The sequence below is a fragment of the Primulina tabacum genome, chromosome 6, assembly GCF_025594145.1.
Source record: "Primulina tabacum isolate GXHZ01 chromosome 6, ASM2559414v2, whole genome shotgun sequence".
In the NCBI taxonomy this organism is placed as follows: Eukaryota; Viridiplantae; Streptophyta; class Magnoliopsida; order Lamiales; family Gesneriaceae; genus Primulina; species Primulina tabacum.
In genome coordinates this window covers 44,415,744-44,438,958 of record NC_134555.1, presented here as the reverse complement: position 1 = coordinate 44,438,958, position 23,215 = coordinate 44,415,744, and the positions used below count along the sequence as shown (strand labels likewise).

The window sequence follows — 23,215 nt, the reverse complement described above, 5'->3', positions numbered from 1 at the left end:
ACTAATTTAAATTTTAATTTTTTTTTCAAAAATAATGTAAAAAAAAAAGGAGTTTCAAATTTACGGCAAACCGTGCTTTGTAAGCACGGACGCTGCACACGTGGAGCCGTCCGCGCTTCGTAAGCGCGGACGCTGCTCCACGCGTGCAACGTCCGTGCTTACAAAGCACGGTCTTCTTTTTTTTTTTTTCGTTTTTTTGGTCCACTCCTTTTCTTCGTTCCGTAATATCTTTTGACCGTGACTTTTGTTTTTTTCCATTCATTTTCTTTGTTTTGTACAATCTTTTCAGAAGTTCACGTGGTTCAATTATTACAATGAAAATCGGTTTCAATATATAGATCATATATTCGACGGATGATTGATCAATTTCCTCTTCATTTTCCTCTCAGATTTTCATTAGCAAAATGTCTAACATCGATGTACTCATATATTTTGGTGGTCATGTGGTTATCGATAATGGATCTGTTGAATATAGCATTCCATTTGTTAGACCGATACGAGTACTACGGTCTATTAATTTGTTGGAGTTGATTAATGTTGTGCATAAAATGTTAGGAATCGATCTAGCAAATTTTTCTTTGAAGTTGTCAACAAAATATTCATTCATGGAAAGATCATCCTGGCATGAAATTCAAGTCAATCTCGTTGATGATGATGCTCTACAGTTTATAATGCAATGTGACAATATGCGTATGTTGCATTTATACGTGGAAGCAAATTCAATTGAGCTTGATGCTGGATTTGATGATCCTGAATCCTACGTTCCACATGCATCCGATTCAGGTTTCAATAATCAACCCGGTACGTCTACATATGGATGTTTCCAGGATGTAGAATCTTATGTTCCACAGGTTACTGAAGGACTCGGTAATATGAGTTTCGATGATGTAAGTGGGTCTTGGGATCAATATATCAATGTCTCGTCGGAACAAAATAATGCTCCATATTGGCCGAATCCAACATTAGATACCAGTACTCGTTGTCCGGATCAGGCCAATAATGATGATATTTGGAGGACTGATTCTGAACCTGATATATCATACAGCGAGTCTGAAGAAGAAGAATTGAATGTTGATAATGAAGTGAATACTTTTACAAATCCAGATGAGGGGACATCATCTCGACAACCCCCTTGTGACACATTACAGAGGCAGACCGTACCATTTCTTTCAAACACTTCTGAAATGCCATCATTTTTCAATAAATTTTTTGGGTAAGAGCGTCCTGATTCTGTCGATGTACCTTCTGGAGTGCAATCAAGCTATTACAACCCGGATAGCGGTGAATTATGCATTAATATGTTATTTAAAGATAAGAATGATCTTATTGCATCTGTTAGTCAGAGTTGTCAGGCGTGAGTACCGTGTTGTGGAAAGCACGTGCAGTTTGTGGAAGTTACGTTGTAAAAACAATTCTTCTACGGTCATTTGTCGATGGGGACTTCGCGCTTCTTTGAGGGCCAAGACTGGTTATTGGAAAATAACAAAATATGGCGGGCCTCACACATGTATATCTACTTCTGTTGGTGTAGACCATAAGAATTTGAACAGGGATATGGTGGCACATTCGCTATTGGGAGTTGTTCGTTGTGATCTTGCTTACGAGATTAAGTATATCATCGAAAATGTGAAAGATAAATATGGATATTAAATCTCGTACACAAAGGCATGGCGCAGTTTGAAACGTGCTATGGAAATTGCTTATGGTACGTGGGAGAGCTCCGTTCAATTATTTCCCAAATATATGTGTGCTTTGTGCAAATATAATCCGGGAACAGCTGTGGAGTGGAAGCATCTCAGAGCCAACAATGAAATGAGTAAGACACTGAACTATGTTTTTTGGGCATTCAGGCAATGTGTTGATGGTTTTCGGCATTGTAGGAAAATAATTAGGGTCGATGGTACACACTTGTATACCAAATACAATCACAAAATGTTGATCGCTGTTACTCTGGATGCGAACAATCAGGTTCTATCGCTAGCATTTGCTATTGTTGATGAAGAGACAATTGATTCTTGGAAATGATTCTTGGAAAACCTAGGAAAACATGTTCGTGGTGAAAATGGTGTGTGTCTTATTTCTGACCGGCATAAGGGAATCGTTCGAGCAACTGTAGATCTACCATATTTTCAATCTCCTTACGGTGTGCATCGTTTTTGTTTGAGACATGTTTGTTCAAACTTCAACGCTAAATTCAAAGACGTGCATTTGAAAGATTTATGCTGGGCGACAGACACACAAAATCAAATTTGTAAGTTTGAATCAATAATGGAGGCGATCAAACAAAAAAACATTTTGGCTCACCGATATTTGGATTGAATTGCAAAAGAGAAATGGAGCTTGGCTCATGACGGTGGTTGGCGTCGTGGGGTGATGACAACCAATATGTCGGAGTGTTTAAACAGTGTGTTGAAGGGTGCTCGTAGACTTCCAATATCTGCCATAGTACACCTGATACTTCTGAGGTGCGTACAATATTTTATTGAGCGTGTGACAAGAAGTGGTCGTATGGTTCAGGAAAATCAGCTGTGGTCAGATTATGCATGTCGGAAGTTTGAGAAATGGTCGAGAAAATCTAGTGAACATCGTGTTGCCAAATACGATGTACGTGAGCAAACTGCTTCGGTCGCAACTGTAGGAAGACCAAGTCGTGGCCAACATATGCAGGTCGTCAAGTTATCAACCAGTGATTGTTCATGTGGAAAATGGACGATTTTTGGCATCCCATGTTCCCATGCTATTTGCACATCTAAGTGGCACTCATTGGATCCCACGACACTTGTACAACCCTGGTATAACATATCAGAGTATTTGGCAACGTACGAAGGACGATTTCAACCACTTGCAGATGAGCGATACTGGGATCCTCCAACCTTTGAGCTGCACCACAACCCTGTTAGACGTGAGAGAAGAAGAGTTGGTAGAGACAGAACAACGCAATTGAGGAATGAGATGGACACAGCCGTTTCTAGACATAGACAACATCGATGAAGTATTTTGTTAATTTGTACTGAAGTTTGATATGTTTAATGACTACTAATGTCTTTTTGTCCTTTTTTTTATATTAATTTTGTTCAATTGTTCATAAGATTTAATTGGTTTGTGGCACTCATTATTAATTTTGGACAATTTCTCCCATTGTAACCGCGCCCGAGCGGTATTTTTTCACCGCTCGAGCGCGGAATGTTCTGGATATCTGAAATTAGCGACGTTTTTGAAACTCCGTCGCTATTTGCGACAATTTTACAAATACCGTCGCCAGTGAAGGCTAGATGATTATCCTAATCATTTATGTAGATGATATAATTCAGGAGAAGCGATCATGTGTGTGAAAGGCATAGAAGGAGACAAAGAATCAAGAACCAAATCCTTCACATAGAAACTAGAAGTATATTTCCGAAATTTTGATAAGTTTTTTTTCTTATTTTACATAGCTCTAGGTCTAATAATTTATACAGAATAATCAAACTTAATTCTAGGCACAATCCTTTAAGTTTAGTTACTAGACAATAATTATCCTTAATTAGCCTATGTACTTAAAAATCAATATTACAAAATATCTCTACACAAACACAATATTTCCTTCTATTTTCTCCACACTCCTCAAGTTGGAGCAATCACTCATGCTCAACTTGCTAGTGAAGTCCTCAAATTTTGGTCTGAAATGTCCTTTTGTCAACGCATCGGCAACTTGCCATTCAGGTGTGATGAACGGCATACAAATGATTCCATTATGCAGTTTTTCTTTGATAAAACGTCTGTCAACTTCGATATGCTTGGCGGGATCGTCTTGAACTGGATTGTTTATAATACTAATTGCAGATTTGTTGTCACAAAACAGTCTTATTGGAACCTTTGCATGAGTTCTTTTAGAACCAACTTCGGTCATTGTAAGTCACATACTCCATTTGCCATAACTCTTAGTTCTACTTCAGCACTACTCCGAGCCATGACATTTTGCTTATTGCTTCTCCAAGTGACAAGATTTCCGACTAAGAAGGCATAATATCCTGAAGTGGATCTTCTATCAGATATTGATCCTGCCCAATATACGTCAATAAAGGCTTCTATGCTCCTCTGATTGGTTTTTCGAAACAATAAACCGTTTTCGATGAATTTTTCAGTTATCTCATAATATTGTATACTGCCTCCAAATGTTCTTCGTATGGTGAATTCATGAATTGACTAACCACGTTGGCAACAAGGGTAATGTCAGGTTGTGTATGCGAAAGATAAATGAGTTTTCCCACGAGACCCAACATTCTCATTTTTTGCAACAGGAGTTCCTTTTGAATCTGCACCCAACTTCTGATTTGTTGTGATGCATATATGCCCTTCCTTTTTTTTTTTGGATAGAAAACTAAATATTATTATAATATGGTTTTACAACACTTGCGCGGATAAGTAATCTGCCACAACATTTACAACGAGTGTAACTAAACCTAACACTCTATGACATAGTCAATTAAACGCAGAAAACACAACCCTATTACAACGTAGCTTAGTTATCACACGCAAATCAATTTTCAGTCTCTTACTAAATCAGTGATCCCTAAATGACTATATTCTTTCAAATTCGTCGTCCAAGATGCAATCCGGAATTTTATTTTCTCCCAAACTTGATCGACGGAGTCCACAACATCTTCGAATATTCTTTTGTTCCATTCCAACCACAATGACCAAATTACAAAATGAATTATCAGATGCCAGAATTTGCGGAGTTTTCTCTCTTTATGACACATGGAGCCCGAGTAGAACAGTCTTTTGCTTGCCTAGGAGCTGCCCATTGGTAGCCCAGCTCTTGAAGAACCCTCGACCAAATTCCTGTTGAGAATGGGCAATGCAAAAGTAAATGGTCCTGATCCTCTTCATTATTTCGGCATAAGTAACACCATTGCGGCCTCAAAACACAATTCTTCCACCTTCTTTGCACTGCATCGCACGTAGGAAGCTTCCCCAAGGCCACGATCCACGAGAAAATCTTAACCTTTTGTGGGACTTGTACTTGCCAGATATTAATAGAAAAGTCAGTAGAATAGAAATTTGAAATAGGGAAGAATGAGTTATAGAAAGAACTGACAGAAAACAACCCCGATGGATCTCCCAACCAAACTCTATAATCCTCAATACCCATCTGCAATCTAACACTCTGTAAGACACCCAACAAAATAGAGAACTTCCCGAACTCACCCTCGTTAAGATCTCGTCTAAATCTCACATCCCAAATAATCGACGAACACCCCCCCCCCCCCAACTATTAACAACATCTATGAAATGATTGATTGGTTTATTATGAGAAACCGGAATACGAAACAGTGAAGGAAATCTAAATTTGAACGGTACCCATCCCTCCCAAATATCTTCCCAAAAACGAATGAGATTACCCTGCCTAGGCACTACCCTAATAAGTTGATGGAAAGGTTGGTAAGCCCGAGAGATGAACTTCCAGGGACTTCTGTATGTAACTTTCACCGCCAACCCCAAATCCCACCCGTTTTCCTGAATCCCGTAGATGCTCTTGATAATTCTCATCCACATTGACCCCCTGTCCACCGACCCTCTCCACCACCATTTCCCAAGAAGAGCCTTATTTCTGAGACATATATCCCCCACACCTATACCGCCTTTATCCTTAGGTTTACACACTTGCTTCCATCCGACCACGTGATAGTGATGTTCCCCGTCACCACCATCCCACAAAAAGTCCCTCATCATTTTTTCCATCATTGAAGCCACCTTTCTTGGAACTTTGAACAGTGACAAGAAATAAGAAGGCATTGATCCAAGCACAGCTTTAATCAAAATTAGTCGCCCACCTCTTGATATGAACGATTTTTTCCAACTAGCCAGTTTCTTGGACATTTTTTAGAGAACAGGTTCCCAGAATTCCAATTTTGTGGGATTACCACCCAATGGTACTCCGAGGTACTTAATAGGCCAACTCTCTTTTTTGCATCCAAACGACATCGCCATGTCGTCTGCATCCTCATCCGAGCAATTCAATCCCAACACCACACTTTTTCCCAAATTAATTTTCAACCCTGAATTCGTGCCAAACCGTTTGATTATGTCCAATAAAGCCAACAAATCCTTTTTTGATTTAACGAAGAACAGAGTATCATCCGCGAATTGTAAATGTGAGATTTCGATTTTATCTTTCCCTACTTGAAGACCCTGTACTTCATTTTCAGCCCTTGCCTTATCAACCATCCTCCCGAACCCATCGACCACAAGATTAAATAGAAACGGTGATAAAGGATCCCCTTGTCTAAGACCTCTCTCCCCTTTAATTTTCCCACATGGTTTTCCATTGATATATATCGAGAAAAATACATTAGAAACACATCCCCTTATCCACCTTCTCCATCTCTCCCCAAATCCTTTCCTACAAAGCACGAACTCAAGAAATCGCCAATCTACGTTGTCATAAGCCTTTTCCAAATTGATTTTGAGCACTAAACCTTTCTTCTTCTTGCGACGATGTTCTTCCACAATCTCATTCGCTATGAGGCAACAGTCCCAAATCTGTCTACCTTTAATAAATGCGTATTGATTTTCCGCGATGGTATTGCACAAGACTTTTTTCAGCCTATTTGTCATCACCTTAGCCAATATCTTATACAAACTCGTAATCAAACTGATTGGTCTAAAGTCACTGATCTTTCTCGCATCGATTTTCTTTGGTATAAGACATATGTAAGTCTCATTTGTGATCCCATTAACAACCCCATCTTCGTAAAATTCAGCAAATACTTTCAACAAATCCACTTTCACCGTTTCCCTATTACTTTGATAGAAAGCCATTGTGAATCCATCCGGCCCTGGAGCTTTTGAACCATCACTGTCAAAAACCGCTCGTTTAATCTCTTCTTCGTCGAATGGTTTTTCCAAATCCTCTGCATCAACATTCTGTATAGGACACCAATCCAAACCATTAAGACCCCTTCCTACATCATCAAAATTTCCTCCATCACTTTCTGATTTCCTAAACAAGTGCCCATAGAACTTCAAAATTTCCTGTTCGATTTGTTTTTCATCAATGACCACCCTTCCATCCTCTAATTCCACTTTGTCTATCAATGATTTATTCCTTCTGTGGCTTAGCAATGAATGAAAGAATTTTGAGTTTTGGTCCCCTTCTTTGAGCCACTTGACTTTGGCTTTTTGACTCTGTATCTGGAATTGTCTGAAAGTTAAGGTTTCCATCTCACACCTCAAATCCCTTCTTTCTTGATTTAGCGCTTCCGACCAACTACCGCTTGCCTCAATCCCATCCAACCGCTTTATCTTATGGCTCAACTCTTTGAATCTGACACCCACATCTCCAAACACTTCCTTGTTCCAAATGGAAACTTTTTTCTTAATAAATTTCAATTTATGCATGAATTTGTACCCTTCCCACTCCTGACAATCCCCATCCGCCCACCATGACCTCACTTGCTCTTTGAAATTGCGATTTGACAACCAAGCATTTTCAAATCTAAAAGGAGTAGGGCCCCATTTCAACTTGGTTGTATCGAGCAAGACAGGGCAGTGATCCGATGTAATTCTCGGTAACACCGTCTGTCTAACTGTTGGAAATATATCACTCCAACCCCCCGAGAAAAAGAATCTATCCAGACGACAACAAATTGGCACCGCTCTGAAATTTGACCACGTGTATTTGCCATTCAGAAGTGGTGGATCATGGAGCTCCAACTCTTCAATCAAACCATCGAAACAGAACATGCTTGTACTTAATGATTGGCTATTCATTTTTTCCCCCAAATTTCTTACTACATTAAAATCACCTCCTAGACGCCAATTATTCCCACAAATCGATTTCAATCCCGCTAATTCGTCCCAAAACAATTCTCTCATCCTTGGTCTCACCGGACCGTAAATGGCTGTGAACCACCACATAATCCCATCATTCTGTTTAATTTCTATTGAAACCGAAAATTCCCCAATCAAATTATTTCTGACGATAACCGCACGAGGATCCCACATGACAAGAATTCCACCTGAACTTCCGACCAATGGCAGACACACCCAATCAACAAATCTTGACTTCCATACGCTAGCAACGAATTTTTTTTCCACAATTTCTCGTTTTGTTTCCAAAAGAACCACTATGTCCGGATTCTCATGACGAATAACTGTCTTAACCAGTTGTCTCCTACTCACTGCCCCCCCATCTCTTATATTCCAGGAGAAAAACTTCATAAAAACACACTGGATCCCTTGGAACTGGTTCCTCTCTCATAATTTAAGCCACTCTGAATTCTGTTTACTTCCTTCTCCAAAAGAACACTGGACATATTATCTTTTTTTGGACGTTTTTCATCTGTTTCATTTCCAACCTTAAACGTAACATCACAAAATTTTTCCCCCGCCACAACTCCTGAGAAGACATCTCTCTCGTAACCTGGCTTTCCATCAACCCAACCTAACCCCCCTCCTAATAAACTACTAGAAAGACCCAAAGCTGAGAAGGATGATGGAAGAAAGCAGTTTAATGAAAAAGAATGAGAAAGAATAGAATTTTGAATACCATTAAGTACCTGTCCCACGATAGGTTCGATTTTACTGGTAGAATAGAACTTGAGTTGTTACCGTCGGCAGATGTGAAAAGCCCATCCAAAGCTACTGGTTCATTTTCAGCCGTATCAGAATCTTCATAGCAGATTGAACCGTTACTTTCGGATTCTGAGTAATAAATTTCCGCATCCTGCATTTCATCTTGTGAATCTTCAATCTCTAGCTCCTCTAATTCTTCTAAATGATCAGCAGTACTATTCATGTATAAGCCCCTGATATTGATGTCTGTTATTGACTTCCCCCGTAAATCTTCTGATTCCTGTCCCTTCTCACCATCCATCTTACTTCTTCTGCAATAAGTTTTCCAAAATCTATTCACTTCTGTGCCGCACCTCTCGATCTCTACCGTGGTACCGTGGTCATCCTTCTGCTTGTTATTCATGGAATCAATAGAAGATCTTTTGAATTCTGTTACATCTTTTGGATCGATGTTACTCAAAATCTTGATCACTTTCCCCCCATATGAATGATTCATGGACTTTGTGTTTTTGCCAATATTTTTCGGTTGTTCATTTGATTTGTCGGACGCGCTTTTCTCTCCCAACTTCTCCCCTGAAGCTTCTGATTTACCTTGTCCTCTTGCTTCTGTATCTTGTCCTTGTTGAACCTCCAGTATTGATTTTCCTTTAACCTGATTGTTAATGGATTCATCCTTCGCCGATAGTGTCTTATAAATATTGTTATTACCCCAACCCGCCAAGATTTTCTTCCCATTCACGACAACTTGAGCGTAGGTCTGCCTTTCGTACTGCTCATACCCATTAGTATCAAAGGATTCCACCCTAATTCTGATCTCTCTATTCCTCCCTGCCAGTGGGATATCCATCTTTGTTTGAATAAAGCCTCCTTCAATTCCCTTGACCTTTATCTTCGCTGCCCCGAGTTCACGGAAGTGCAATGTGTCAGCGCTAATGGCCAACAATCCCCCGCATTGCTCGCCAATTACTTTAAAAGTAGCCGGAGACCATAATTCCCAAGGTAGTCCACTAATCCATATCCAACTATTACAACAGTTTTCAACCGACTCCTTTGTATTGATTTCTTGTGACCACCCTTCAAAGTCCAGAGTCACACCGAAATAAAAAAATCCTCTTTTCAAATTAACGAATAAGGAAAACTCAGTCGCATTGGAAGGCCACCATAAGGCTTTATTAGCTTGGAATTGAAATAATTCAATTTTCCTGTTCGTTTCTTTCCCAAGCACTCTTTCGATTAGCTCCCAAGAATATTTAATTCTTCCTCTGGTAACAATGATTGATTCATTCCAGTTCTTCTTCATTCTCACCTTATCACATTCTTCCGAAACTCTTATCATTCCCCTGTTGAAATTCTTCCCCAAGACACTCTCATCCTGCTGATTTATCTTAGGCTTCACCTGGGCTATTCCTTGTGCACGATTAGTCAATGTATTCCCCTTCTGATAGTTCCCTGACATCCGCTTGTCCATTGCATTTAAAATTTTTATCCACCCCTCTGAATTGAAACCACTAGGTACGATTGCAGATTGTCTTCTTCCCTGCATATTATATTTGGACAGCTCTAAGAATCTTCCATGTTTGTTTTCGAAAACCTGTGTTGTGAATACTGCATTCCTTCCTCTAAAACGATGGAAATCCGGGCCTGAATGTTTCGAATCGATATAGTATTTAAACCTTTGGCTAATCCATCGCGCATCCTCACAATCGAAGTCCAGCATGTAGCTTGTTTTCCTGGTTCTTTCCGATCACCAAATCGACCGACCCACAGTCCCCAACCTCAAAGAGAGAATTTTATACTCAATCTTAACCGTTTCTTCCCAGATACGTATCTTTGGACCAGGTATTTCATACCTCCGGTTCCTATTGAAGCTTGAATTCATCTCAGTACCGAATCTATTAATAAAAGACACCTGAAAACAATGCGGTGCCTATCGACGAGGAAAGAGGAGTAAAAGTAATATAGACTGAGCGAGATTAAAAGACGGAATTAAAGGATTGCCGGCGGCGGTCGACGAAGAAGGAAGAACGATGGTTTAAAAAAAGAGATTGGGTGGGAACGAACAAACGGTAGGCAAACAAAGGAGAGAGCATTTTTCAAACAATTCTCTCTCTAGGGCTCACCCATTTCCTCTGGTTGCATATATGCCCTTTCTTGATCTAGCAACTTCCATGCTCGGGAAATAATGTAGAAGACCCAAGTCTTTAATCTCAAATTCTGATGCAAGGCTGTAAGAATTATACCACCCACATAAGCAATTAAGATAGTCATTTTATCTTCGCTTGTATGCCTTAAAAACATTTTATGATCGGATTGTCTCTAAGTGTAACCTTGTTTCTTCACCGATGTGGACAATCTTTCGAACCGGGTTTGTGGTGACCTCTTCAATCCATATAGAGAATTCTTCAGTTTACACACTTTACCTTCAAATTGTATCTCAAATCTTGGTGGGGTATCCATGAACCAACCCTCTTCTACTAACTCACCATTGAGAAACACATTTTTCACATCCAACTAATGTAAATACCAATCTAGATTCACGACTAAGGACAACAATATTCGTATTGTACGTAATTTTGCAAATTTACAAATATTGCATTGAAAATCAGAATGATTGTTTAATTTAAACAATGCTGGATACAAGTGCAAGTATTGAAATTAGGATGTCAGTAATCTATGCTGCCACATCATAGTATCACCGATACTAGAACTGAAGTTTGATATCATGCCGGAATGTTGAGTTTGTCTTCCCAAGTTATTTTCTTTCTCGAAGTAGTTGAGACCTCCATTTTCTCTAGCACTGCCGATTGATTTCCCCGAGGCCAGACCTTGAAATTCACAAGAATTTGCAGAAAATTTTGCACAACCACTCAAATCACGGGTTAGTCTGCTAATGGGCAAAAGGTTACATGAAAGATTGGGGACGTGTAGGACATATGCAGTGTCAGTTCTAGAAATAGCAACGGACCCTTTTCCAACAATGGCTGATAAAGAACCATTAGTTATTTTGATTTTTTGATCTCCTGCACAAGGTAAATAAGAACAGAACAATTTGGAGGATCTGATCATATGGTCGGTAGCACCTGATCAATAATCCAAGGGTACAAGAATAAAGTAGAGACATTAAGGACAATAGGCTGTAAATAATTTCTTTGTGTGGATTGGAATCATTTATGCAGCAGATCTAATTGCTCCTTGCTGAAAGTTGGTACCCCTAAGGAAACTTCTGTGTTGTTCTGTTCTTCTTGTCCAGATTGATAAACTTGTGAACCACCACATGGCTCCTGTTTAAAATTCTTTGATTTCAGAGTTTCTCCTGTCAAATAACCCAAACTTCCTCTGCCATTCGTTGTTAGTTTTATCGACTGGGCCCACTCCAAATTTATTTTACCATTCGATCTGTGAATGGTTAAATGAGTTGAGTAGTTTGCCACCGCATGCGGATGGGCTGCAGATGGGTGAGATTTATTCTCACCTGTTTTGCTGTGGAGGAAGTCACACTTGTATCTGAATTCATGACTCTCTGATGGGAGAAATTTTTTTCAGATTTCTGTTTGGGCTTCTAATTCCAATGCTCAAAGCGTGAGTGAAAGTATAAAAGAGCCCAAAGAGAGAGCATAGCGGTCAATTTTAATCTGTTAGGGCAGCTACTTTCATAACCCTAAGGACTGATCGCTGAATTTGCTCCACTTTAGAGCTGTTATTTTCAGAGCTCTAAGGATTGTTCATTCCTTGATAATCAAAGCCCAGGCTTAGCGCAGATGAAGACAAAGAATAAATAATCAAATCCATCACATAGAAATGAGAAGTATATTTCTGAAATTATACTGAGTTTTTTTCTTGTTTTACATAGCGCTAGGTCTACTAATTTATACAGAATAATCAGACTCAATTCTAGGTACAATCCCTTTAGTTTAAGTGCTAGACAATAATTATCCTTAATTAGCTTGTGTACTTGAGAAGCAAATATTCATAGAATATCTATACATAAAACAATATTTCCGTCTATTTCTTCACAATGTGGAAATTAACATAGCTGGAAAAAGTCTCACATTAGAATTTGTGATTGAAGATTTGAGATCTTTATGTTTTTCTTGGGAATGGAAGTTGTTAGATCAAGGAAGGGAATATATGTATCACAAATGAAATACGCTTTGGATAATGTAGACCAAGTGATTCTCCTATGGACCCATTGGGTGTCTAAAGAAAGCGCCTTGTAGGTAAGCTTATTTATCTTTCTCATGCAAAACATGATATCGCCTTTACTATTAGTGTAGTGGGTGAATTCATGCACTCACTTTACCAATCTGTAAGATTTTAAGATATCTAAAGATTTTTCTTGGAGAAGGCCTTGCTATTTTTTTTTTTTAAAAACAAAAGAAGCATCGAAGCCTTTACTTAAGCACATTGAGCGCGTTCAATGTCTGATAGAAGATTCAATTTGGGTTTCTTCACTTTTCCATGGGGTAACCCGTATCCTTGTAACCTAGAGGAGTAAAAGACATTTATCCTTGTAACCTAGAGGAGTAAAAGACAAAATGTTATGGCTTGTAGTATTGTTGAACTTCAATTAAGGGCCACGGTGAATGGAGTGTGAAATGTTTGTGGTTGAATTTGGGTTTTTGAAGAGTTGAAGTTAGAGTTTGAAATGTCAATGAGACTATTATGTGATAACTAATCTACCATATAAACCAATTTGATATGATTGCACAATGCATATTGAGGTTGATAAACACTGTATCGAAACTGAAAAGTGGAATCCTATCACCCACATTAATGTAAGACTTAATTGCCTCTAACTTAAAACTGCCTTTTGCTCAAACACGTTTTATTTACTTTATGTTCCCAACTCAACATATTTTGTGCATAACTAAGTTCAATTATTTTTACTTTTGTAGGGGATTCCGGAGTTTTTACTGCATAGAATTGGATTTTTTAAAGAAGCACTTCTACTTCCTGCTCTTAAAAGTGGAGATGAGAAAGTGATAGGAGGACTTGCGTGCTTGTTGTCAGAAATAGGTCAAGCTGTAAGAGTCTAAATTTATAATGAGAATTTATTACATGTACTTTCAGTTATTTTCCTATAGTTTAACACCTTTTCCCTTTTTAAAACCAAGAAAATCACAGTCCCTTTTACATAGTTGTTATCCTGATAACCTCTCAATTGCTTGCTAGGCACCTCTTTTAATTGTGAGAGCAACTACCGAAGCACTTGTTATGGCAGATGCTCTCTTAAGGTCAGATTTCAAGTCTTTGGTGTTTTTAATTGAAGTCCAGAATGTTTCATTACATGAATGCATATTTAGACAGGATAAATATCTGAAGTCCTAATTGGATTTTATTTTCAAATTTATTGAGCATTTTTTATTTGCTGATAGTTGTGTGACATTTCCAAGTGAAGACTGGGAGATCGCGGACTCAACTTTGCAGTTTTGGTACCTTCTTTAATTCTGTGTGCTCTCATTTACACAAGATAAATTGGAACTTAAGTTTTTGTTTGATGATTTGATGCCTTAAAAGTTTATGACTCGGACTTGGTATGATTTATGTACCAGGAGTAGCCTTGCCAGCTACATTATTGGGCTCATGGTGGATAGTGCTGAAAATAAGCATAATTTAGAGAAATGTTTTGTTCCTATTTTCTCAGCATTATTCGATGCTCTGTTGTTGCGTGCTCAGGTCTGTTTTCGCTGTCATAGCTCTCATTTGATCAATTTCTATATTTATTGCCACAGTAATTTATTTTCATGGTTTGTTTTGGTAATATCATTTATTAGCCATTTTACTTTACCTTTTATGTGCAAGCTGATTCTGAGTTTTTGTCCTGTAATCCAACTCAAATCTTATTAATGACGATCTCAAAAGGCTCCTTATGGGAACACTCAAGAAATTGATATTCTAGTAGACTAATACGGCGAGTCAATAATTTTTGCCAATTAGTATTCATTTTTTTGTTATTCGTTCAATCGTTGTCCTGTGGTCAAAGATTATATTTTGTGTAAAATTAAATACCAAAGAGATTTACAAATTCATTGTGGACCCACAGTCAAAAATAATTCATCAGTAGTTCTTTGCTGATGTTAGAGAGAACTGCTCAATGTTGGATCTGGGAAATCAGCTTCCACTGCATTATTGGTTCCTTGTTTGTTTTCTGGAAGTTTGCTCAAATGTGTTCAACCAAGCTTTTATCGGCATTTGCTGTGCGCTACATGCTGTCCTGAAAAAATGTTGAACTTTTAAATCTATTATTTGGTGTCTTTTTGTGGAATGCATGGTTCTGAATATTATTGAGATATACTATCTTAATGGCTACTTCTCTGGTTACAAATTCCTTTACCGTGCATTTAGTCCCGAAAATTGAAACTGGTAGGGAAAAATCACCAAGCCATGCATTGAGAAAAACAAAAATCATGGAATATGAGTGAAATGCTGAAAATGATCATCACTGGTCCAAACCTATTGAAACCAAAGTCAGAAAAATGTTATGGGCAGTCATACCAAAAATACCATGCATGTATTTTGATTTAGATCTTTCCTTCGTTTGTCAGAAAATTGATTCATGTTTCATTTAGGTTGATGATTACACATACAATGACCATGGAAGTAACCTTATACTGCCAAATGGCCTTGAGCAATTGAGGATGAACCTAGTGGAACTTTTGGCAGAAATTTTTCAGCTTTTGGGATCTGCTTCATTTATTGATAAGGTGATGTTGGATGATTCATTCTGCAATATTTGTATCCAATAACACTATTTATTATGCCGATTTTGAAAGTTTGATCCTGTCAACATGTTTAATGAAAATATGCATGTGAACTTCTTTACTAAAGAAAGACAATGTGATCTTGCATGCACATGGCTTGACAGCATAGAGAATATGGCTGTGTAGCTCTTTTTTTTTTAGATTTGAAACTATACTTTATTATAATAATAGAAGGGATTACAAAGAAGCGAATGAGTAATCCGCAAAACACCTAACAAAGTAAATAGCAAAACCACTACAACACTAGTGTCAGGAACATAAAAATTTCCAATCTCTAACTAAATCTGAAATAGACAAGTGATTAAACTCTGGAAACTTTGTCGTCCAAGTCGCAACTTTGAATTTGATCTTCTCCCTGACCTCGTCCATAGACTCCGACAAATCTGTGAAAATTCTATTGTTTCTCTCCAACCAGATCAACCAAAAAATGCAATGAATTACCAAATATCGAAAGCTCCTATTTTTTTTCCCAGTGGGGAAGCCTGGCTCAATAAGAAATAAGTCCCGTGCTTTTCTTAGAAAAGTCCATTCGAAACCCAACTCTTGCAGTACTTTTATCCATATACCACTCGAGAAAGAACAATGCAACAAAAGATGGTCCTGATTCTCCTCTTGCTTTTGGCATAAACTACACCATTGCGGGCAAAAGGCACAGACAGTCCACCGTTTTTGCAATGAATCACAAGTCGGCGGTTCCCTAAAAGCCACAATGCACGAGAAAACTTGTACCTTGTGCAGGACATGTATCTTCTAGATATTAGAGTAATATGAGAATAAAAGAAAGTTGGAAATCGAGAAGAAAGAATCGTAGAAAGAGCGATCATAAAAAAACCCGGAAGAGTCCCCCAACCAAACTCAAAAATCCTCTGTGCCCCAGTCCAATGGAATGTTATGATTAGATCTGAGGAATCTTTGCGTTTTTCAGATAATTGTATCGAATTTTTTGATTCGTCATTCATATTAAAGAATATTAGGGATAAAAGAATACTAGGGATAGGAGTTTTTTTGATAATGATTGACCTAACTTTATCTAAGACCCCTAAAAGAGTTCTTAACTCACCTAGTTCGACCTCATTTAAAGCTCTTCTGTAGCGCACATCCCAGTGAAAGTTAGAATTGACTCGGAGATCGGTGACATCTATAAAATAACGGATCGGTTTGTTAATTGAGGTGGAAATCTGAAATAGAGAAGGAAAGCGCTCGACAAAACCCCTCATATCCTCCCAAAAACGAATGATATTCCCCTTTTCAAGCACTGCCTTAATCAAATGATGAAAAACCGGGTAAGAATGAGAGATAAATTTCCAAGGGCTTTTAAATGTCGAGTTCGTAGCCAACCCCACGTCCCACCCGTTATCTTGTAAACCATAAATGCTCTTGGTGACCTTTTTCCACAAGGACTCTCTTTCCACTGAACATCTCCACAACCATATACCAAGAAGTGCCTTGTTCCTCAAGCAGATATTCCCCAATCCCAGACCACCCATGTCCTTCTGTTTACAACCTTGATCCCACCCAACGACATGGCAATGCGTCTCTCCGTCGGCTTCATCCAAAAAAAATTCCTCATCAATTTTTCCATCCTTTTCTCCCCCCGAATTGGCACTTTAAAGAGAAATGAAATAAGTTGGCATCGCACTAACACCGACTTAATCAAAGTAAGTCGACCCTCCCTTGAGAGAAACGACTTTTTTCAACTTGATAGTTTCTTGGACATTTTGGATACCACGGGTTCCCAAAAGTCAAAAGTCGTAGGGTTGCGTCCCAAAGGAGCCCCGAGATACTTAATCAGCCAATTCTCTTTTTTGCACCCAATTGGTAATGCCATACCATCGACCTCCTCTGCCGAGAAATTTAGTCCCAACTCAACGCTTTTTTCCAAATTGATTTTCAAGCCCGATTTAAGACTAAAAGAGTTGAGTATTTCCACTGGAGCCAGTATATGCCTCTCGGACGGAACAAAAAATAAAGTTGCAAGACTTAACGTGTGTGTGTGTGCGCTTTTTCTAGTTTAAACCTGCCAACCTAAGCCAGGACAAATTTTCCAATATACAATCTTTTAATCATCTAAATAAAAACAAAACTTATCTCTGTCTCATTTTGACCTTCAACAAGTTTAATTTTATTTATTAATTATTTTTTTAATAAAAAAGGTATTTATGTGATAAATAAGATAACATTTACAAAAAGCAAACAAGATATCTGCAAAACGTTCTGCTCACTACACATCAAATGAAGCTCCAATCCCTAACAAAATCTGATATCGATAAATGCTTAAAATATGAAATTTTCCTAGTCCAAACTGCAGCCCTAAATCTGATATTATCTCAACACTCATGAGTCGACTCCGTTAAATAGTCGAAGGTTCTTCTTTTTCGCTCCAACCAGATTGACCAAAAAATACAAGGATTGCCACGCTCCAAAAAGTACTACCTCTCTTACCAAGATGACAATAAGTTATCAAAACAAACATATCATGTTTTGATCTTGGAGCAACCTACACGAAACCCAATTCATTCAGTGCTTTAGACCAGATGCAAGTCGTGTAGGAATAGTGCAAAACCACATGATCTCGAGTCTCCTCCTCATCCCTGCATGAACGCACCAATTCGGTCAGAGTGCACACCGAGGACATCTTTTTTGCAACAGATCACAAGTCGGCAACAGTCCACGAGAATACTTGAACCTTATGTGGGATCGGTACTTTCCAAATAAATTGAAAGCAAAGGAAAATAGGAAAATTATCGATTGGGAAAAAAGACATTGAAAGATTTAACAGAGACGTCTTCCCAAAATCTAATGATATTCCTCCCTTTAGCCACCGTCCTCACTAAAAGATGAAAAGCTGATTAAGTTCGAGAAATAAATTTTTAGGAGCTTCTAAAGGTAACATTCCTTGCTAAGCCTACATCTCATCCATTATCTTGCATCCCATATTTGCTTTTAATAACTTTTTTCCACAACGGCTCTTTCTCCACATTGTCTTATTCTTCAAACAAATATTCTCAATCCCAAGCCCCTTCTATCTTTCTGTATGTAGACGTGTTCCCACGTGACCAAATGGCAATGTTAATCGGCCACCCCTTGATAAAAATGCTTTCTTCTAGCTATTTAACTTCTTTGACAACTTAGACACGACATCTTCCCAAAATTTCGTTTCCCTAGAATTTCCCCCTAATGGAACCCCTAAATATTCAATAGGTCACTTCTCCCTCCTACACCCAATCTCTGCAGCCTACCCTTCCAAATCGATTTCTGTACAGTTAATTCCCAACAATGCACTCTTTTCCAAGTTGACCTTCAATACCGACATTTGACATAATGAGTTCAAAATCTGCAACAAATAATGCAAATGACTCACAATCTCAACGAAGCAAAGTATCATCCGCAAATTAAATATGTGATACCTCTACTTTCTCTCTACCAACTTCCAATCCGCGGACCTCGTTCCTTGCCTTAGCCTTATCCACCAATCTACCCAACACATCTATAATGAGATTGAACAGAAAGGGGTTAGTGGATCCCCATGCTTTAGACCTCTCTCCCTCTTGAATTTGCCCCTCGGTCTACCATTTATAAGAACCGGGAGAGAAACAAATGATATGCAACCCTTAATCTACTCTCCATCTCTCTCCAAAACCTTTATATTGTAAAACAAATTCCAAAAATCTCCTGTCCACATTATCATAAGCCTTCTCCTGTCCACAAATTGTGATCACTTGGCAAAAGAATATGTTGTTTATTGCCTTGTTGAAAGAGTTTAGTCACCTCCAGAAAACTGCCTCGCTTGTTAGTAATTCTTTGAATGGAGAACACCACATTAATGCCCCCGAAGCGATTAAAAGCCGATGTGGTCGACGTTGGACGGAAAGGTTAGGAGATGATCGGTGATGGTGGGTTATGGGGTAAGCTGCCGCCTCAAATCAAGAATGAATGGAGAGAGCATTTTAAAAAATGTCTATAGTAAAATTGAATATTTCTATTATATCAATATCTGGGAAGCAACGTCCTGAAAATGCTCGGCATTTGAACAAATTGAGCCGTGTAGGTGAAAGAAAATGTGCAGTGGCCATTTATATTAGGAGAAAACTCAAAAGGAATTTATTATTATTTCTTAATACACAACAGTCGAAAAAACACAGAAGGTCTGCTGCTATATAGGCTAAGGGGCCTACGACTTCTGGGACTATACATAATCTACTAATTGAAACACCAAAGTCTTGACATAAACAAAACATGGAATCAAATCATCTTATTATCTACAAATTTTTTCCTATTTTTCTACGGTATGGTTAAGGAATTTGGTGATAAAAGAAGCATAGTTAGAAAATTTAATTAACTACTTTTTTTTATTGAAACAATATTTTATCAATAAAATTTAGTTACAAAAAGCAGACCTGGGGTCCACGTCTATTGAAGTAACCCGGAGTCAACTTATTACAATATCAGACTCCAATGCTTATACAAATCTGAAACGAAGAACGATTTAAACTCCACAATTATTGAGATCTAATAAGAGACCGTGCATTTACCTAAATTATAAACCTTGATTATGTATCTATTACAAAACACATACTTATTTCTGCAGGATAAACTGTGATCACCTCGTTAAATATTCTTTGGACAATTGGCGAATGAATATCATTTAAGTGGTGTTTGTCTTGCATTTGGAAGTATAACGCCACACTGAATATTTTTATGAGAATCTTAATTTTGAGGTGCCACTATTTTGTCTGAAAGAACTTTGAAAGTATGTGTGAGCCACATACTCTGGAAATATGGGAAAAGAAGCTTGCAAAGACGCCGGAGACTCAAGACTATCTGTAAATTAATAACTGCTTGCTAATTGGTCGCTATGCGACTTAGGATGTTGAATCCACTAGGAATCAACTTTGAAAAAATAGCTTCGGATTATTTTTTTCAGTTTCAAGAGTAAATGACAAAGAAACTTGGAAAAAAAAACTAAAGTGTTGATAACAAAAGAGAGATAATGGTGAAGTTTGGTTTTATTTATATGTTTTGGGGAAGTTTGGGGTTGAAATAATTGAGAAATGGAGGTAGAAAAGTGTGTTTGTTATAATTTTTTAAAAAAATTATTTTTAATGTTTTGGGTTGACATTTGTGTGAATGATGATTCAGAGTGAGATATCGTAGGTTTTGAATTTTGTTAATTTGATTAAAGTATTATATGATAAAATAAATTTTTTGAAACTGATGAAAAGTTGAATTAAATGTAATGATGTTTTGGGAAATTGATTAAAATAGATTTTTGGGAAAAATATTAAAATTGAGGTGATAGTTATTGATTTTATTTTGGGGGGTGTAAATTAGGTTTTAGAAATGAAAATATAATATTCTGAATGATTTGGTTAAGTGTTTGGATTGATATGACATAGAATAAGGGGTTTAGGGGTGGAAAGGCAGCAAGAAAGGCGGGAACTGGTTCGTATTGTCATACACAAGGACAAACCGGATATCGTGGTGCTTCTAGAAACTAAGAAACAATTGGTGGACAAACGTTTCGTTGCAAGCTTGTGGAAGTCCAGATTTGTTGATTGGGTCAGTCTACCGTCATTAAGGAAATCTGGGAGTATTCTAGTGATGTGGAATCCTAGAGCGGTGGTGGTGTGGTCGGAAACACGGTAGAAAAGATGAGTAGCTTTCAAATACTACGAGCATGTCATGTTTTGACAATTTGATAGGGGAATTGGGACTACATGACCCACCATTATTGAACGCAAAGTACACGTGGTCAAACTTTATGGCCAATCCGATTTGTTGCAGCTTAGACCGATATTTTATTTCCGGGGGTTGGATGGACATCTTCCCCACTTTCAGACAAATGGTGCTATCTAGAATTACATCGTACCACTGTCTAGTGATGCTTGATACCGCTAAGTTGAGTTGGGGTCCTGCTCCATTCATATTTGAGAATGCTTGGCTGTCTCAGCACAAGTTTAAAGACTTAGTTCTGTCATGGTGGAACAATGGGGTTACTCTGGGGTGGGAAGGGTATGAGTTTATGAAGAAACTCTAAGGAATTAAAGTTGAGGTATCCAAATGGAACAAAGAGGTTTTCGGAGATGTGGGTGTTCAATACACGGTGTTGGTAATCAGAATCAAACAATTGGACGAGTTAGAGGCTGGGGGGGACTTTGGTCTAATCTTCTTCATGAGGAAAGAAGGGCGGCGAGGTGTGAACTGGAAGTTTTGTCGTTTAGAAGATTTCAGATGGAAAGTCAAAAAGCAAAAGTGAAATGTCTGAGGGAAGTGGATCAGAACTCCATATTTTTCCATGCGCTAGTGAATAATCGAAAGAACATATCAATGATAGATAAACTGGAATTGGAGAATGGGTTTGTGGTTACGGAGGAGAGACATATTGAAGAGATTATTATAAGCTTCTATAGGAATCTTTATAGAAAATCAGATGGTTAAAAAGGCGGTGTTCGACAGCAATGGATCCAAAGCTCTAGGGCCGGATGGGTTTTCATTGGCTTTCTATCAAAATTGTTGGGATACGGTCAAAGCAGATTTAATGAAGGTGTTTGTTGAATTTTTTGATGAAGGAATTGTGAACGGAAACACAAACGAAACTTACATTTGCCTAATCCCAAAGAAGCAAGAAGCGATTAAGGTTAAAGACTTTAGATCAACTAGTCTGACAACGAGCATGTATAAGATTTTGGCCAAAGTCTCGACAAACATGCTGAAGAAAGTCTTGAGCAATACAATAGCAGAGAACCAGTGTGCATTTATTAAAAGGAGACAGATTCTGGATTGTTGATTTATCGCGAATGAAATAGTAGATGAATATAGATGGAAAAAGAAAAAAGTATGGGTGCTTAAAGTTGATTTGGAAAAGACGAACGACAACGTCGATTGGAGATTTCTAGATTTTGTGTTACAAAAGAAAAGGTTTGGGGCTAGATGGAGAAAGTGGATTAAGGGGTGCGTTTCCAATGTTTCCTTTTCGATTTTTATCAATGGACGGCCACAGGGGAAATTTAAAGGGGAAAAAGGCCTTAGAGAAGGGGACCATTATCCCCTATCCTTTTTAATATAGTGATCGTCGTTCAAAGAGCGCTTTCCATCCGTGTTTAAGATTTCCACCTCAATCAACAAACCAATCTGTAACTTATTGATGTCGTCGATCTCCAAGTCAATTCTAACTTTGACTGATATGTGCGTTTCGGAAGAGCTTTAAATGAGGTTGGATTAGGTGAGTTCAGCACTCTTTTAGGGTCTTAGATACAATCAAGTTGGAGTTGGGCATGAAGGATTTTCGAGTTTGGTTGGGGGATTTTTCCGGGTTTTTTTTGCTCGTTCTTTCTATGACTCTTTCTTCCCTATTTCCAACTTTCATTTATTCTCGTATTACTCTAATATCTGGAAACTACATATCCCGCATAAGGTTCAAGTTTTCTCGTGGATTGTGACTTTGAGGAACTGTCGTCTTGTGATTCGTTGCAAAAACGTTGGCCTGTCTGTGCCTTATGCCCGCAATGGTGTAGTTTATGCTGGAAGCAAGAGGAGAATCGGGATCATCTACTGTTGCATTGTTCTTTCTCGAGTGGTATATGGATAAAAGTATTGCAAGAGTTGGGTTTCGAATGGACTTTTCCAAGAAAAACACGGGACTTGTTTCTTATGGAGCCAGGCTTCCCCACCGGGAGAAGATCTAGGAGCTTTTGGTACTTGGTAATTCATTTCATTTTTTGGTTGATTTGGTTGAAGAGGAACAAAAGAATTTTCACAGACTCGTCGGAGTCTACAGACGAGGTTTGGAAGAAAATCAAATTCAGAGTTGCGAGTCGGACGACAAAGTTGCCAGAGTTTAATCACCTGTTTATTTCAGATCTAGTTAGGGATTGAAAATTTATATGTTCCTGACA

At 38.2% G+C, this 23,215-nt stretch overlaps 1 protein-coding gene across 7 annotated transcripts in view; it reads left to right on the top strand.

Moving 5' to 3' along the window:
• The window catches only part of LOC142549917 (transportin MOS14), a 52,183-nt gene that overhangs the window by 9,871 nt on the left and 19,097 nt on the right, over positions 1–23,215 (top strand). For all 7 annotated transcript variants that reach the window (XR_012821279.1, XR_012821281.1, XR_012821280.1 and 4 more), the window contains exons 7-11: positions 13,455–13,583; positions 13,732–13,793; positions 13,935–13,991; positions 14,112–14,235; positions 15,129–15,263. Coding sequence is in view for 4 of the 7 variants with exons in the window: in XM_075659151.1 (XP_075515266.1) it covers positions 13,455–13,583; positions 13,732–13,793; positions 13,935–13,991; positions 14,112–14,235; positions 15,129–15,263 (507 nt within the window). In the remaining 3 variants the exon portion in view is untranslated. The remainder of the gene's footprint in view (positions 1–13,454; positions 13,584–13,731; positions 13,794–13,934; positions 13,992–14,111; positions 14,236–15,128; positions 15,264–23,215) is intronic.